Source organism: Triticum dicoccoides, chromosome 6A, assembly GCF_002162155.2.
Source record: "Triticum dicoccoides isolate Atlit2015 ecotype Zavitan chromosome 6A, WEW_v2.0, whole genome shotgun sequence".
Classification (NCBI taxonomy): domain Eukaryota; kingdom Viridiplantae; phylum Streptophyta; class Magnoliopsida; order Poales; family Poaceae; genus Triticum; species Triticum dicoccoides.
The window spans coordinates 389638084-389654324 of NC_041390.1; the positions used below are offsets into that span (position 1 = coordinate 389638084).

Here is a 16241-nt window from a genome sequence, read left to right on the forward strand (position 1 = left end):
AACCCTACATATATTTGCTAAATCAGGGTATATGTGTAATAGTTGTTACTGTTAAAAATATATTTCTCACCTTTCTTCATTAGTTTGGACATTTAGAGTAACTGGCTTGTGAATGAATTCAATATAGTATCAGAATCAAAAGAACCCTCTCAACATAGTATTAAAAAAAATTGCAGCCTACATCAATTCCACGTCTAAGAACTAAATAAGTATAGACATGAGGGGAGTGTTGGAATATACTGCCGTCTTTCTTCATCAATTCGGACTTTTGAATAGTTGGCTGAAACATAACACTGATACACGAGCGGACTATTAAGCCCTCATAATCGCACACGATGGGAATCATTGTGTGCAATGTCAACATTGCAGACGGTACAAATATAAAACCGTTTGTCCAAAAAATAAATGCGTACAATCAAAGGGTCATCGCACACGATTAAGGAAAGAAAACTGTATACGACATGGCAACATAGGACCCACGGTTCCAGAAAGACAATTGTCTGTGATGACTATAGCCCCATGTCTCTCCGAGCTCAATGTTCACCTCCCGATTCCACTAGGTAAGTTCTGATTATCTACGAAGGAGCGCTGTTTCTTTTAATCCATTGGTTGAACTGAGTGTAAATTAATGCATTTTGTTAGAAATATAAGATGGGGAAATATATATTTATCGAGGAATCAAAAGTCATTCGGTGTATGAAGATCATCTTGCATGTACTACCTCCATTCTAAAATATAAGTAGCCTACCAAAACATCTTATATTTTGAAATGGAGCTAGTAACTTGTTTATTAACCAATGAAAACAAACAAAAGGTAGGGAGTAAGGGCATCTCCAGCCGCGCCTCTAGAAAGGCCTCCCCAGATAATTTTTTCGCGCCAGCGCCAAAGAAACGGCCCAGTCGCGCCCCCAGGAGCCGGATTTTCGTCGGCCTGGGCCGAAAACAGCGCCGGCGGACCCAGACCGAACCCGGCGCGCTGGCGGGCGCCCGGGGGCGCCAGGGCGAGCTGTTTTGGCGCGAAAAAGCCGCTGGCCAGCCGCGTCAGCGACACGGCGCCTCGTCTTCCCCCAACGGCCTCGGTTCCCGCGGGGAATCAACGCCAAGGCTGCCGCCGGTCAGCCTTGCCATTGATTCCTCACGGGCGGCGCGTCACGGGACGGCGCGCCGACGCCTCCCCTCCCTCGCACGCGTACACACGGGTGCGGCGCGGCTATATAGCCGATGGCCTGCACTCGCCTGTGCCCACACCAGCCCCGCCCCTCGCCACCGCCCAGCCCCTCCCTCTCCCTACCTCTCCCGAGCGCCGCCGCCCAGCCCCTCCCTCTATCTCTCTACCTCTCCCGAGTCCGTCGCCATGGCGGAACGCTTCCCCGGAGACGAGGCGGCGGCCAACGGCTTCGGCCGCTCCGCGAACAGGAGTCCTGGCTCCTGTTCCAGGCGAACATCCCGGCGCCGCCGGACATGCGCGCCGGGCCGACGGGGTGGAGACTCGGCGCCGGGGGAGTGCCCATTCCCCCGTTGCCCGACGCCGTGGCGAAGCCGAAGTACTTCGCCGAGGAAGTCGAGGTCGTGCGCGCCTCCCTCACCGACGCCCAACTCTCCCTCCCCCAGTACGCCGCCGACAACCACGCGGCTTGGGCGGCGTATTTCAAGCGCCGCCAGCAGCAGCGCTTGGCGTCCACCAACGGCGCGCTGGTGGTCGGCGGCCGGCAGAACAGCGAGGGGCGCCACCTGTGGTGGGGCGTCCCCGGCCGCACACTCGAGGGCGTGCTGACGTACCTCGAGGGCGGCAACGACCCGCCGTTGGCGTACCCGGCGAGGGCGGCCGCCCTGGCGCAGCACCGACGCATCGGGCCATGGGCGCCAAGGAGGTTCGGGTCCTCCTCTTCTTCCTCCTCCCGATCTTCATCGCACTCCTCCGGCACTCTGGCCCTGCTCGGCATCAAGGCCGAGCCCGCGGTGGAGACGCCGCTCGGCCGGCGCACTCGCAGCGCCGGCATCGTCATCAACGAGGGCGGCCGGCGCGCCTACTCGTCGGCTCCTCCGCGCTTCGTCAAGCCAAAGACGGAGCCGGGGCTCGCGCCGGTGAAGAAGGAGCCGACCGCGCCGGTGACGAGGAACTCGACGACGACGACGCAGCCCTGGAATGGACGCGCAGGGACTCCATAGCGATGGAGAAGGAGCGCCTGGAGAAGGCGAAGGAGCGCCAGTGCGCCGCCCTGCTTCGCTTCGCGGAGCGTCGACGCGGCCGCGACGAAGGCAGAGTCGTCGTCATTTACGACAGCGACGATGACGACGACGATGCGCCGCCACCAGTCCGCCATGGCGACGCCGGGCAGGGGTCCAGCAGGGGCGCCCGCGTCAAGGAGGAGAAGGCCAACGACGACGATGGCGGCAATGGCGACGACTTCGGCCAGTTTTTCCTTTAGATTAGTTTATGTATATGTGCTATGTAATGAAAATCCGCGAACTTCGCCGAAATGTGCCAAAATTTATCGTGTTTGATCGAAATTTATCGTGTTTAAGCCAAACTTCTTTTATTTTAAAACGTGACTGGGGCGGCCCTGGAGCCGGCGGCTGGGGACCAACTCGCCCCCAGGCCCAATTTTTGCGCCGGCTCATCCCCAGACGGCGATTTTAGGCGCCCCCTGAGGGCCAACGGCTGGAGATGCCATAAGGAGTAGTAATGCCTAACAATTTATGTTTTTGTCTTATCTTGGCCTGCCCATTCGTTGAAGCTCCGCCACTGGTGTGGAGTAGCTTTCATCTCGTCAACCCAACTCCAAGTGCTGCATACACCACAAAAACTACATGGGCAGCCGCCCACACGCATAATCCTATTACACTTGCAAAACTTTCAAGTAGTTCAAGTTTCAAAACGAATGCGGCTACCGTTGGATTCTCTCTTGCGCCACTTGTGAACGTGAGGCTGATAACCGGGCACGCCGTAGCCGCCAAAGCGACGGGCTCAAACTCAGCCGCTCACGTCCACCCGTGCGCCGCCGAATGCCGAACACAAAACCCCACCCACCGACGCACGCACCGCGCCGGCGTCGGCATCGGCATCGGCATGAGGAGCTCGGCGGACGACGTGGACATCGAGCTGGTCAAGGCGGTGGCGCAGGCGTGGTACGCGCACGCGGGCAACCCGCGGCCGTCCCGCGCGCCGGCGGACGACGACGGTGCCGCCGGTCTGGGCGCGCGCCGCGCGGGCGCCCCGCGCTACAGGCCGTCGCGGTTCAAGCTGGAGGCCGCGGCGGCGGCGGCCAAGCCGCCAAACAGCAGGCCGTGGGACTTCACGCAGTCGCTGTGGGACACCTACGAGCTGGTCACCGTGGCGCAGAAGATCGAGTCCAGCCTCGCCATCGTGGACGAGGCCACGGCCAGACCAGCAAGGCGTGCCTTCACCGACAAAGACACCACGCGCGCCGGAGGAGGGAAGCGGGCGAGGGAGAGCAGGCGTAGCCTCAGGAGCCTGTTCCGCCGGTCCTCGTCCAGGAGGTTCGAGGAATCAAGCAGCTAGCTAGCTAGTGTTCTCCTCTCTACCTTCATGTTTCTCTCTCTAGTCCTTCCTTGCCTGAAAGACTTGGGCAGCGTCTATATGCAACTTATTGCAGAGCTTTCTGTATTGCCAACCACAGCATGCATTTAGGTAGAGAAAACACAGTCAGATAGAAATACATATATGGCGAATGAAGCATATAATCCAGAATCACATCGCCGATCAGAGTTCAAGTACGATAATAACGAATGATGCGTCTGCAGTCCAACAATTCAGTCAGGAACGACGACAAGAAAAACAAAATGACAAATCCAGAATCCAGGTAACTTGGGTGATCGCACCCTACGTCCCAATAACGCCACAGGAATGGCATAACAAATGTCTTGCCGGTAAACGAAAGGAAATTTGGTATGAGGTGCCGAACCTCATTTGCATTGCAAACCTCAGGTTCTCACTTCGGAGAGTCGATTGCAGCGACGGGAGGAGCATCTGATGCAAGTGTGATGCGGCCTATCGATTCGGCCTGCCCGGCGCCGGCAGGAGATCCAGCATTGCCGTCCATGTTGACAGCATCAGTTGCTGGGACGCCCACCGCAGTTGCAGCATAGGCGACAAGATAGAAGTGCATGGCATTCTGATCATCACCTGCTGGGTAGCCAGTATAGTAGGGGAGGCCATTCTGATCATAACCTGCAGGGTAGCCAGGATAGATTGTATAGTAGGGGATGGCATTCTGATCATAACTGGCAACTGGGTAGCCAGCATGTCCACTAGCTTGCACATCTTGATAGCCCGCCATGGGATTAGCGTATGCGTAAGGCATGCCATAAGCTTGAGTTGTTTGAGCAGGGAGATTGCTAAATGCACTTCCATATGCAACTTGAGCTTGTGCCGTCACAGATTGACCTGCTGCTACTAGCACCAGTCCTGCAGCAGTTTGTTTCAAGAATTAGGTACACACTCATAATAACAAGAATCATGCTGCTGAGAATAACAGATGAAAAGGGGAACTGCTCACAAGAGGCGCTCACTGAATCAATTGCCAATATTAACAATAGGCATTTCTACTAATTCATTTTTACTCATCACACATACTTCCGCAGAATTTCCCCAAGGAACTGCATTTCTTGCTAAAAGTTGGTCTATGGAATGCCATGACTACATGAGCAATAGCAGTAGCACTTAAGCATCCCATTAGGGCACAATAACAACGCACAGCACTATGTGTGACATGTGTCAAAAAAGGGACTGACATGGTGCATTCATCAGCATCTACCTCCAGAATATTAGGGGGGTTGCAAAAGTAAACCTATGCTGGACCATGTCCAAAGAAGAGAAGTATGTACCAGGACTCGTCGTTTATTAATTTCGCAAGGCCCAATGGTTTCCCTGTTGAGTTTTTATCAAGATTTGTGGGAGGTTAAAAAACAAGACTTGAAAAAGCTTTTTGACAAATTGCACAAAGTAGAGTTGGATGTTGAAAGGCTTAATCAAGGAATCATTGCATTGATTCCTTTTATGTGACTACATCTACTCCTTTCATGTTACACAGCACATGTGCTATCTGTATTCCACGTGACCCTATGAAGCATGAGCTCACCAAACATATCGGTGCAGATGCTTCATTTGTGCACTCCGTGTGCAGGATCGGGTGATTGCTCTTCAATATGTGCCTTCAGAGTTATAGTTGCTGGATTTCTTCACAAAGGCCCAGACTAGAGCACATCAGGGCTTTTACCTCTCCAAACTCTGTGTTGTTGATTCACCGTGAGTTTGAGGGGAGGGGGAGGGGGTGTTGTATGAGGGGTTTTCAGCATATTGTACCATGTATGTACATGTATATATAATAGCCTATGACCTCATGGAGATACAGGCTGCTATTATTTTTTAAGCGGCCAAAAGAACTGGCCCCTAGTTTCTCTCACAATTCGATTATAGCCACAGGAGGGCAGTGTTCACTCTCTGGATACAACTTGCCAAAAGAAAAAGGAAGAAATAAGTGCCGTGCCGTTGCCGCTGCCGTGATCCAAGCCCGGATACCCCTCCTCCGATATTCTGCGCTTAAGTAGTGTTGTCCCAGTCCAGGCCCCACGAACCTGTGATTGGTGTGGCGAATCCTTGTTGGCCTGGCGATGAGGCGTCCTTCGCCTTGATTTGTCCACTTGTCTGCCAGCGTGGCCCGATCGGCTGCCATGGCAGTACCTTTGCCTTTCGCTGCCATGGCAGCTGTTTCACTGCCCGTCTCGCCCTCTCCATGTTGATCACTGACATCCCTTCCTCCTTGACTTGTGGCTTGCCCCCAAGCCGGCAGATGAGGGAAACGAGACTGTAAGGCAATGGCATCCTCCCAAGTAGTGTCCACCTCCTCATAGTCTGACCAACGTACCAGGACCTGCTCTCGTCGCCCTGAAGGTGTTTGGCGCCATCTTGTTTGCAAGATCTCCACCGGAATGAGATCAGCCTTAGGCGGCACCGGCATAGTCGAAGAAGCTGTTGTACCTGAAGACTGAGCTTGTCGTATTTGAGAGACATGAAAAACGGGGTGAACTTGCGAACCTGGTGGTAGTGCGAGCTCATAAGCGACCGGGTTGATGGCTTGCAATACTTGAAATGGTCTAATGTAATTAAACGACAGCTTGTAGTTGGCTCTGCGGTGTACATGCGGCTGGAGCTTGACGTAAACCTCATCGCCAGGTTGAAATGATTGGTTGAAATGATTGGTCAGTGCGTTTCTTATCTGCTTGCACCTTCATGATGTGGCGAGCTCGATGTAGGTGCTGCTTAAGGACTTGCTGCATGGTTCTTCTTTCCTCCAGCCATTCCTTCAGAGCAGGATCTTACAAGCAGATGCAGCCTAAATGCCCCAGTGCCTCGGCTCATGGCCATACAGAGCATGGAATGGTGACATGTCTAGGGCAGAGTGGTAGCTCGAATTATACCAAAACTCAGCCAGCACCAGAAATTGACTCCAGTGATTTGGACAGGCATGGATGAAGCAGCGAAGATAGATCACCAAGCATTGATTGACACGTTTTGTGGATGATACTGTGTGCTCGTGTTCAACTCTGTCCCAATGATTTTGAACAATTCCTGCCAGAATCTGCTGGTAAACACCAGGTCTCGATCCGAGATAACTGCCTTAGGGAGACCGTGCATCTTGTAAACATTGTCCAAATAAGCTGGAGCGACCTTACCTGCTGTGAAAGGATGATTCAGTGGTAGAAAATGAGCATACCATGTGAACTTGTCCAGAACGACGAGGATACAGTTGGCCCTGTTGGATCGCGGGAAGCCATCAATTAAATCCATAGTAACAACCTCCCAAGATCCTTCCGGCAATGGAATTTGGTTCTAACGGACTAGGGTATTTGACTCGCCCCGGCTTGGCTTGCTGACAGACAGCACAAGTGCGCACATACTAGCGAATAGTGTCTTTCATTTTGGGCCAGGCAAAAAGACAACGGATGCGACGATAGGTGACCGGAAATCCGGAGTGCCCACCCACGGTGTTGTCATGGAAGGCACGCAGAATACGTTGCTGTAATGCTGGCGACCCACCAAGCCATAATCTGTGGCGGAAATACAGCAAGCCGTCCGAGACAGAAAACCTCTGTTTTGCATCGGGTCGCTTGGAGTGAGCAGTTTCTTAGATTGGTCATTCTCTGCATAGCTGACACGAATGTCCTCCACCCAAGTAGGTTGGCACACTGACATGGCCATGGCTTGGTTTTAAGTGTGTAAGCGGCGAGAGAGCGCATCAGCGACGCTATTGGCAGTGCCTTGGCGATAATTGATTTTGTATCGCAGACCCAGCAACTTAGTGAAAGCTTTCTGTTGCCACACTGTGGACAGCCGTTGATCATCGAGATGGATGAGACTATGTTGATCCGTACGAATCGGGAACTTGTCATGATGGAGATAGGGGCGCCATTGCTCTACGGCCATCAGTATAGCCAGACACTCTTTCTCGTAAGTGGAGAGACCCCGCTTTGGCCCCAAATGGGATGCCCCCCTTGTTGTAGCACAGTGCCCACTCCATAGTCACAAGCATCGGTGTCAGTCACAAATTGTTTGGAGAAATCCGGCAGTTGCAAGACAGATGCTGAAATGAGACCTTGTTGTAACAGAGTGAAAGCTTTCTGCGTGTCCTCCATCCAAACAAAAGGTTGGTGTTTCTTCAGCAAATTGAACAGTGGCCTTGCGATGATACCGAAGTGCTTGACAAATTTCCGGTGATATCCCGCAAGACCTAAGAAGCTGCACACCTCTTTGGCAGATGTTGGCACCGGCCAGTTTCTGATCGAATCAATTTTACTTGGATCAGTCGACACCCCATCAGCATTGATCACATGCCCTAAATAAGCAATTTGCCATTGACCAAAAGAGCATTTCGACTGTTTCACTTGCCAGCCATCTTTGCGTAGGAGCTATAACACTTGCTTGAGGTGAGATACATGATCCAACAGTGTCTTGCTGAAGACCAAAGTGTCATCGAAAACGACCAGCACACAAACACGCAGCAATGGATGCAATGTGGTTGTCATGGCTCCATTAAAAGTGGCCAATTCGCCTGCTAGTCCAAAGGACATAACTAGGAATTCCCAATGGCCTAAATGTGTGGTGAATGTTGTCTTATATTCTTCGCCTTCAGCCATATGGATCTAATGGTACCTTGCACGCAAATCCAGCTTGGAAAACCAACGGCCACCCACCAATTTATCTAAAAGTTCATCGATAATCGGCACCAGGTATTTGCTGACGATAATCATAGCATTCAGGTGCCTGTAGTCCACGCACATGCGCCAGGTACCGTCTTTCTTCTTCACTAGCAGGGCAGGCGAGGAAAAGGGACTGGTGTTCTTCTGAATAATGCCAGCATCCAATAGTTCCTTCATTTGTCTTTCAGTTTCAGTCTTCAGTTCAGGTTTGTGGCGATACAGACGCAAGTTGACTGGTTGAACACCTTCCATCAGTGGTATATTTTTTTTTTTGAAATGGTCACCGGGGGGGAAAGGCTCCCCACCTGAATATATTTCAAAAGGCCATAATGCCAAGAGATTAATCCAGTTTATAAGGAAAACCGGATCGAAAACCTGAACAAGTTGACCCCGTTTATGAGGAAAACCGAGTCGAAAACCGTACAAGAGAAGGTAGAACAAGAAGAGAAACAAAAAGAGAGGACGCCCCAGACAAGGCGCGCCTAGCTAGCAGACCAAGGATAACAGCATGAGAGGCACAAGTAGATGAGGGGAGTCGTCAAGGGATCACAATACCAAGACTTTGCAAGCAGCCTAACGCACCGCACCGGCGTGCGTACCGAACACCACGGCGCAACAGAGGAGCATCCACACTCAACGAGTGACAAGCACGAACCTTGACTGGGAGCTCCGCCATGAAAATTCAGGAACGATTAGCAAGTTGGGGAGGCACCTTGCGTCATCATTGAGCAAAGATGAACCGAGATAACACCAAGAGCACGAAGCTCGCCGCACCACAACGGCAGCCATGGCATGTCTTGAGCATGCATAGCAACAGGGACGACACCGAAGAACACCACCATAAACAAGCACATACCACCATCGGCCCATCCGGCCGCACCACCACCACCACCATCCCGCAGCAAGCACCACCACACGTCACCCAAGCAGACCCCAAGATGATGCCTTCAAGAAGGGTCGCGATGCCAGCTGCGCCGCCATCATCCGCACCAGGAGTACCCGGGCTAGGGGTTTCCCCCGGGATCTCATCTTCCATCTTCATCTGACCAAGCAAGGTGAGCCTTGAACGTTGGCCGTCTGGTCGCCACCCAACAACACCCCGCAAAGGGAAGAGGTGCCGTACAGGAACGAGGTGGTCCAGAGAGGATCACACCCCGCTAACCCGGCTTCGGATGGAAGAATCGGAACCACTCCAAGGAGTGGCCGAGCCAAGATGACGCCACCGTCGACCCCAGCCAGCCGCAAGACCACCATCAACAACCCCGCAGTGAGCAGCCACCAGACGAATCCACCGAGTCGACGCCTTCAAGAAGGAATGCGACGCGAAACGCGCCGCCATCGACCGTTCTGGGCGGACCAAGAACAAGGGCTTCCCCTGGTGCCTCGAAGGTGAAGTCACCATGGCAGCGATGCCTCCAAGGAGGTAAGCGGCACCCGTGGGAGTCACCATCGCTGGCTCCGGCCGGAGCATAAGCTTTCGCCCAAGTGAGCCGACCACCTTCGAGAGGCACTGGTAGACCGTGAATTGCTGCTCCCTGCACCACCACATAACAAGGGCCACTGCAGCCCGCCGCCGCACGTGCCCAGATCCGGGCCACCGCAGACCAGACCCGACGGATCCAGCCTGCCCACGCCGCCCTCCTCCGCCAGAATCGTGCCAAGCCGTAGCCGGCAGGCACGTCTATCACCTGTGCGCGCCAACAGGCAGCAGCACCAGCAGACACGCCGCAGGGGAGGTGGAGGGCGAGCACCACCATGCGCGCCTCGCAGAGGCCACCCCCGCCGGCCAGATCCAATCTGGCGCGCAGCAGCCCACCCCGACACCCGCAGCAGGGAGACGGCACCGAAACGAAGGAGGCCACCAGGAGGTAGCTGCGAGCGCATCCTCACCACCGTCCCCGACCACCACCCGCAGAACCGCCGCGCGCCGGAGTCACGCACGCCGGCCGCCGCCACACGAAGCTCCCCCAGCTTGTGAGCACGCCCCACGGGGAACGAGTGCCCGCCGCCATCAGTGGTATATGGTGGTCACAAGCATGCCAAGGTGGTAGGGTGCGTGGTTCCTCATATACATTTGTGTACTGCCCGAGAACTCTGAGAAGTTCAGTGGGTATGGTGTTGTCGACAATCCCTTGGTCTGCTACAGTATTGAGGTGAACAACATAAGCCACGACCGTTGCTTGCAGGAATGCATTAGTTCCTGGGATGATATAGTGGCACATTGTTGCAGATATTGAGTGACGACATGTAATTCAACAGCACCAGTACCTATTGTGACTGATAGACGTGCTTCCCAGTCAATGTACATGGGGCTATGTTTCTTGAACCAGTCCATACCTGGTATTGCATCACAGTCCCAGAGATACGACTTTGAAATTCGTGATGAATTCTTGACCCTGACACATCCATTGGCACTGTGGAATGTAACTATTGCACAACAACAGAGCACCATCAGCTACTTTGACCTAGCAGGGACTGGTTAATGGTGAGACACCCTTCAGTTGCTCAGCCAGACGTTGGTCCACAAAGGATGATGTACTCCCCGAATCCACCAGCAAAAGAACCTCTCGGCCTTGGACCCAGGCATGCAACTGGCATGCAACTGCATAACACCAGGACCTTCTGAACCTGCCACTGCGTGCACGGATATAAAGCAGAGGTTTTCGTCTTCGGGTTCAGTTAACTGACCTGTCGATCACCAAGTACATTTGCATCTGTACTGAACAGGGCGAGCAGTTCCTCAACCACATGCGAACTGTAGGGGGACAAGTATAATCTTGACCCCATCGCTCACCGCACTTGAAACAGAGACCTCGAGCTCTACAGAATGGTCCGAGAGCTGCAATTTTGCTCTTATCAGACGCTGCTCTGGCTGCGCCAGTGCCTCTCCATCTTCAGCTGCCAGAGTAGGAGCAGTGGGTCGAGGGAATGCCACTGGCACTACCGCTGTACTGGTCAATGCGAAGCGCGACGCTGGTGGTCGGGGAACGGTGGCGTGTAGGACGGCCTCGCCATTTGCCACTTCTTGCAACAGGGCCAAGGAGCAGGCTGTGTCCAAGTCAGGCGGTCGCTAGATGAGAACCACCGCTCGAATGTCAGCACGCAGTCCCTCAATGAATCGCGTCAGGAAAAAATAAGGATGGGTCAGTTGAGAGTATGAGATCATATGATTCATCAGAGTTTCAAATCGCTCAATAAAATCTGCGACGGAATTGGTCTGACGGATAGCATAGAACTGGCGAATTAATAGCTGATGTTTATCTACAAGGCTGTGAACGACTCCAGTTGAGCCCCGCAATTTTACGCTGCACTGACTGCAACCAAATCGCGGCTGGTCCTGAGAAATTCTGGATCGCCATTGGAACCCAGTACGATTCGTGCGCCGTGAACATCTGGAAGTATTGTTCTGAGAGCGTCTTCCAGAGCTGTGGGTTCTCGCCGGACCTGGCCAAACGGGCCGGCATGGCACGGCCCATGGAGGCACGTTTAGTAAGCGGGCCGTGCCGTGCCGGCCCACGTGCTGTGCCTCTAGGCCCAGGCACAGCCTATTTAGTAAACGGGCCGGCACGTTGGCCCGTTTAGCATGCTGGGCTGCACATTTTCAGCCTGTTGGGCTGATTTTTAGGGCTATTGGACTGTATTTTACGTATATATAAAAAATAAAACAAAAGGGGCCGTGCCGTGCCGGCCCGCGTGCCCAGCCTCCAAGCCCAGGCATGGCCCAAGGCGTGCCGCGTGTTGTGCCTGGCCCGTTTAGCCCGTGCCATGCCTGGCACATGGCGGGCCGTGCCGACGTGCTCACGGGCTGGCCTGATTGGCCCGGCCCGTTTGGCCAGCTATAGTTCTCGCCGGCGAAGACGGGAAACGTCATCGGCGGCGGAGTTTGGCCCAGAGCAAAAAGAACTTGAGATGATAGTGGCGACGAGATGCGGACGGAATCAGGGGTCATACCTGTGACCGGGGAAGTCGCCGGTGACTCGGGGATCACCGACGAGGATCCCCCAGGATGCAGTGGCGCGTCGTGACCTGATTGCCCTTGGATCTCGCGCGCAACCATGGGAGGGGTCGCAAGTGGCGGCGATCCGATGGATGGTGCAGTTGAAGATGATGCGGCTTGGAGAGCCGCGATCGAGAGCTCCAATTGCGTGAACCGCGCCTCCAACTCCGGCTTCCAGGTGACGAGGGAGTCAATCCGCGCCGTCTGCGTCGCCAAGGCCTGGAGGATGGCATTGTTGTCGCCGTCTTGCTTGTTGGCGCGGGCGGTGGCCTCGTCGCTCATCTTGTCGAGGTAAGCTTTGAGCGCGGGATCCATGGTGGCGATGAGGTGATCACACACTTGCTTCTGGCGGCGGGTTTCTAGGACGGAGATCTGGGCGGTGGCGGCGTGGAAGGGTGGTAGGTGGCTAGCTGATACCACGATGTTAGGTACCCGATCTAGTTTCTCTCACAATTCGATTACAGCCACAGGAGGGCAGTGATTCACTCTCTGGATACAACTTGCCAAAAGAAAAAGGAAGACGAAAGTAAGTGCCGCGCCGTTGCCGTTACCGTGATCCAAGCCCGGATGCCCCTCCTCCGATATTCTGCGCTTAAGTAGTGTTGTCCCAGTCTGGGTCCACAAACCTGCGGTTGGTGTGGCGAATCCTTGTTGGCCTGGCGATGACGCGCCCTTCGCCTTGATTCATCCACTTGTCTGCCAACGTGGCCCGGTCGGCTGCCATGGCAGTGCCTTTGCCTTTCGCTGCCATGACAGCTGTTTCACTGCCTCTCGCCCTCTGCATGTTGGACGCTGACACACTTGTAGCAGTTCCTTCTTCACTGCATTATCAGCAAGCCTTCCAGCCTCCATTTCTCGGACCATTAGCTCGCTCTTTTGCATATCAAATGCAGCTTCAAGGCCGGCTTCAGGTCTCTGTCTTTTTTAAAAGCTGCTGACACACACGAATGATGATTAAGAGCAGCTATCACACCATGTTTCTATCAAAAACAAAGACTGCATAAACACAATAGGTATTCCACCCCAGCACAAAAAAAATTCCAACTCTCTCTGAAGAAAACATGTTTTCCAGATAGAATTCCCCAGATCAGCTCAAAGAAATAGATTCAAAATATTGATATGCCTAGCAGGCTAGCACCTAATCAAGGGCAGAGTTCGCACAGACACACTATTCTTTCCAAAGAACATGCCTGATTTTCCATACAAGGACAATTAATGAATAAAACGATAAAGTTGCTCCAAGCACAACTATGGATGCACCAATTTATTCGTACAACGAGAATTTTTGCATTTAATGTCAACAAGAATATGCGAAGGAAGAAAAAAGCACCTGATGACGCCATGGCAAAGCGGACGATGCTAAAGGCGGAAAGACTGAGGGATTTCACCAAATAGCAATGAGGAACCTGGAACTGGATTTGAAACTGGATCTAAGGGATCTGACCTGAGGTGTGGGAATTGGAGGAAGGAAGGCCGGGGAACAAGTGGCAAGGTTTTGATGTTTGGCCGTCTGATGGCTTTATTGTACTATTCAAAATTTGCGCAACCGGTTTCCTTGATCTTGGATTGGATCCGGAATTCAAGTGATAAGTAGGTAAAGGCGATAGACTTTAGAAATTTCATAAAGGAGTACAAGCATAGTAAGTTTGCTTTCTAATTTAGAAATTTGGTGAACAGATTCGACTTGAGAAAAATTATAATAGAGTAAAATCCTAGTGTGTTTGCTTCCTAATTTAGAAATTGACTAAATCAATTATAATCCCTGCCTTCAAAGCCAAAGGAATATATTGTGTTCTCGTCAGGACCATTTGAATAGAATTATGCGATATTTTGGATATAAACCCTCATCTAAGGAATCTATGTAACTCTGATAGGGCATGTCCTTACCTTTCCATACAAACATAAAGCTTGTGTAACTATGCATGAAATCCATATCGAAAGATAATAATAATGGAATATTATTTTACATACTAATGTATACCATTCTTCTTATATTGTTGCAAAAAATCAAGCATTTCCTTTCAGTTAAAGTTTAAGAAATACTTAAACATTCTTGACTCCTCGGATTTTTTAGACATGTAAGCGAGGCCAAAATGAATGCCATTACCCCATATAGTCTTCTAAGAGAATTAGTACTCTCTAGAATTGCACAGAAGTTTGTCATACAAAAATGCAAGTAACAAGAACTTAATTTGGAAATTTGGGGGAACGGTTTTCATTTTCCCATGTCAACAGTCGTGGACCCTCAGCTAGATATGCAAAAATGAACATTCCTATGCATCAGCTGCATGGCGACTAATTAGAGAGAAAACTTAGATGGCAAAAAATGGCATTCAAAGCAATATTTTTAATAACGGTGAATAAGGCTAACACTGATAGAATGAAATCGTAGAGCTTGTACCTATTGTGCACAAACAAAAAGATTTACAATATTGCTCAGTTGATACATATTTGAACGGACAGAAAGGACAGGCCCATAAACAATAACGAGTTCTGCCAAGCAAAGAACTTGCTCCTTAGGCCCCATAATTTGTACTGCTAATAAGCGATTTATAATATTTATTTATTTTGACACGTCAACGGCGGGCTTACGCTGGCCTGAACTTATATTGCCAAAACCAAAGTTATTACAGAGAGTAGAGTTACAGGGGGAACGGTTTATAGTATCTCTGCCTAGAAATTATTGGCTTTCCATAGAAGCTGCTAGAAGACCACGAACGAAGTACCAAAGCCTATTCCTTTACCAAACTTGGCTGCAGGTTCTTGAGCGTTGATGATGGACTCACCTACACCTATTGATCTTCTAGTTGTATGTTGTGATTGTAAAATGTGGTTATTTGGGAGTTAACATGGTGTTTTGTTACTAAACTTGGCAATACAGTTGGACTGTATAAACATTAAACAATGCTTGTGGAATGGCTAGAAACGGAAACAGCATTTCATGTCAATTCACCAATCATCAATGCCGAAGTAGCACGAGGCACGAGACATGTGTACTGTACCGTGGATCACCAGCTCGCCTTGCAGACGCGCCCCTTTTCTCGAGCAAGCACCGTGATCCATGGGCGCGCTCGGTACAACAGCTCACCGGTAGTAGCGGACAACGGGCACTTGGCCGATTGTCGTACGGATTCGGCATTTTGTCGAACAGCTTGAAGGCGTCGGACGTCCTGTGGTAGCGTCCCCGCGCCAGGCCTGGGTTGGAAGTCGGCGACGGCGAGCGGGTCTGGAGAGGGGCGGCAACAACGGAAATCGGTGGAAGAGGAGGAGGAGGAGGTCGGAGGGCTCAGAGATCTCGCGCCGGAGCGGGCTGCTGAGGAAATTGAGCTGGACTGGATGCCCAGCCAGTTGGGCAGAAGAATTCTCACTATATTCAGTCTCAGGTACAACAAGCGTTTATATACACGCTGTACAGGTTGTTACAACAGAATCGGATAAGTGCTAATCATGCCGAACGTGGAGATGATGGCGTTCGTGCGCTGGAGAGTCGCGGGTGACTCGGTCATGGAGGTTTGCCTCCCGTGCGTGGTGGCCTGTCAGGTGAACCGTCAGCAGGTTTCCAACACCCCCCGCAGCCGCAACAGGGTGCTCGCGGACGTTGAGGCTGGATCGGAAAGCTGTGAAGATGCTCGCAGGGAGGCCTTTCGTGAACACATCGGCGTACTGGGATGTGGTAGGCACATGTAGCACGCGAACTTCACCCAGGGAGACGCGCTCACGAACGAAGTGAAGGTCGATCTCCACGTGCTTAGTACGTTGATGCTGCACGGGGTTGCTCGACATGTACATGGCGCTGACATTGTCGCAGTAGACGACGGTGGCTCGCTGCAGAGGGCGGCGGATCTCGGTGAGGAGTTGACGAAGCCAGACCGCCTCGGCCACCGCGTTGGCGATGCCTTTGTACTCGGCCTCAGCGCTCGAGCGCGAGACCGTGTTCTGCCGCTTCGAAGACCAGCTGACGAGGTTGGAGCCGAGGTACACGGCAAACCCCGACGTGGATTTGCGGGTGTCGGGGCACCCCGCC

The 16241-nt window shown here is 52.3% G+C and overlaps 2 protein-coding genes across 2 annotated transcripts; one reads left to right on the forward strand and one right to left on the reverse strand.

The window, feature by feature from the left end:
* Nucleotides 1-2878: 2878 nt before the first annotated feature.
* LOC119316976 lies at nt 2879-3635 on the forward strand. Its single transcript, XM_037591366.1, has one exon. The coding sequence runs from the start codon at nt 3071-3073 to the stop codon at nt 3521-3523; it is 453 nt and encodes a 150-aa protein (XP_037447263.1). The 5' UTR covers nt 2879-3070; the 3' UTR covers nt 3524-3635.
* A 35-nt stretch (nt 3636-3670) lies between these two features.
* Nucleotides 3671-15703, reverse strand: LOC119316975. Its single transcript, XM_037591365.1, has 3 exons — nt 15220-15703; nt 12172-13148; nt 3671-4429 (listed from the first exon to the last, which is right to left on the reverse strand). The coding sequence occupies exons 2-3, from the start codon at nt 12530-12532 to the stop codon at nt 3954-3956; spliced, it is 837 nt and encodes a 278-aa protein (XP_037447262.1). The 5' UTR covers nt 12533-13148; nt 15220-15703; the 3' UTR covers nt 3671-3953.
* Nucleotides 15704-16241: the final 538 nt, after the last annotated feature.

Bases quoted from the DNA above. Each gene is read 5' to 3' on its own strand.
- LOC119316976 (XM_037591366.1), top strand. From the start codon at position 3,071: ATGAGGAGCTCGGCGGACGACGTGGACATCGAGCTGGTCAAGGCGGTG.
- LOC119316975 (XM_037591365.1), bottom strand. From the start codon at position 12,532: ATGGATCCCGCGCTCAAAGCTTACCTCGACAAGATGAGCGACGAGGCC. The intron at 4,430-12,171 runs GTATGACCCCTG...AAACTGCTGCAG, and splicing joins GGCGACTTCCCCGGTCACAG to GACTGGTGCTAGTAGCAGCA.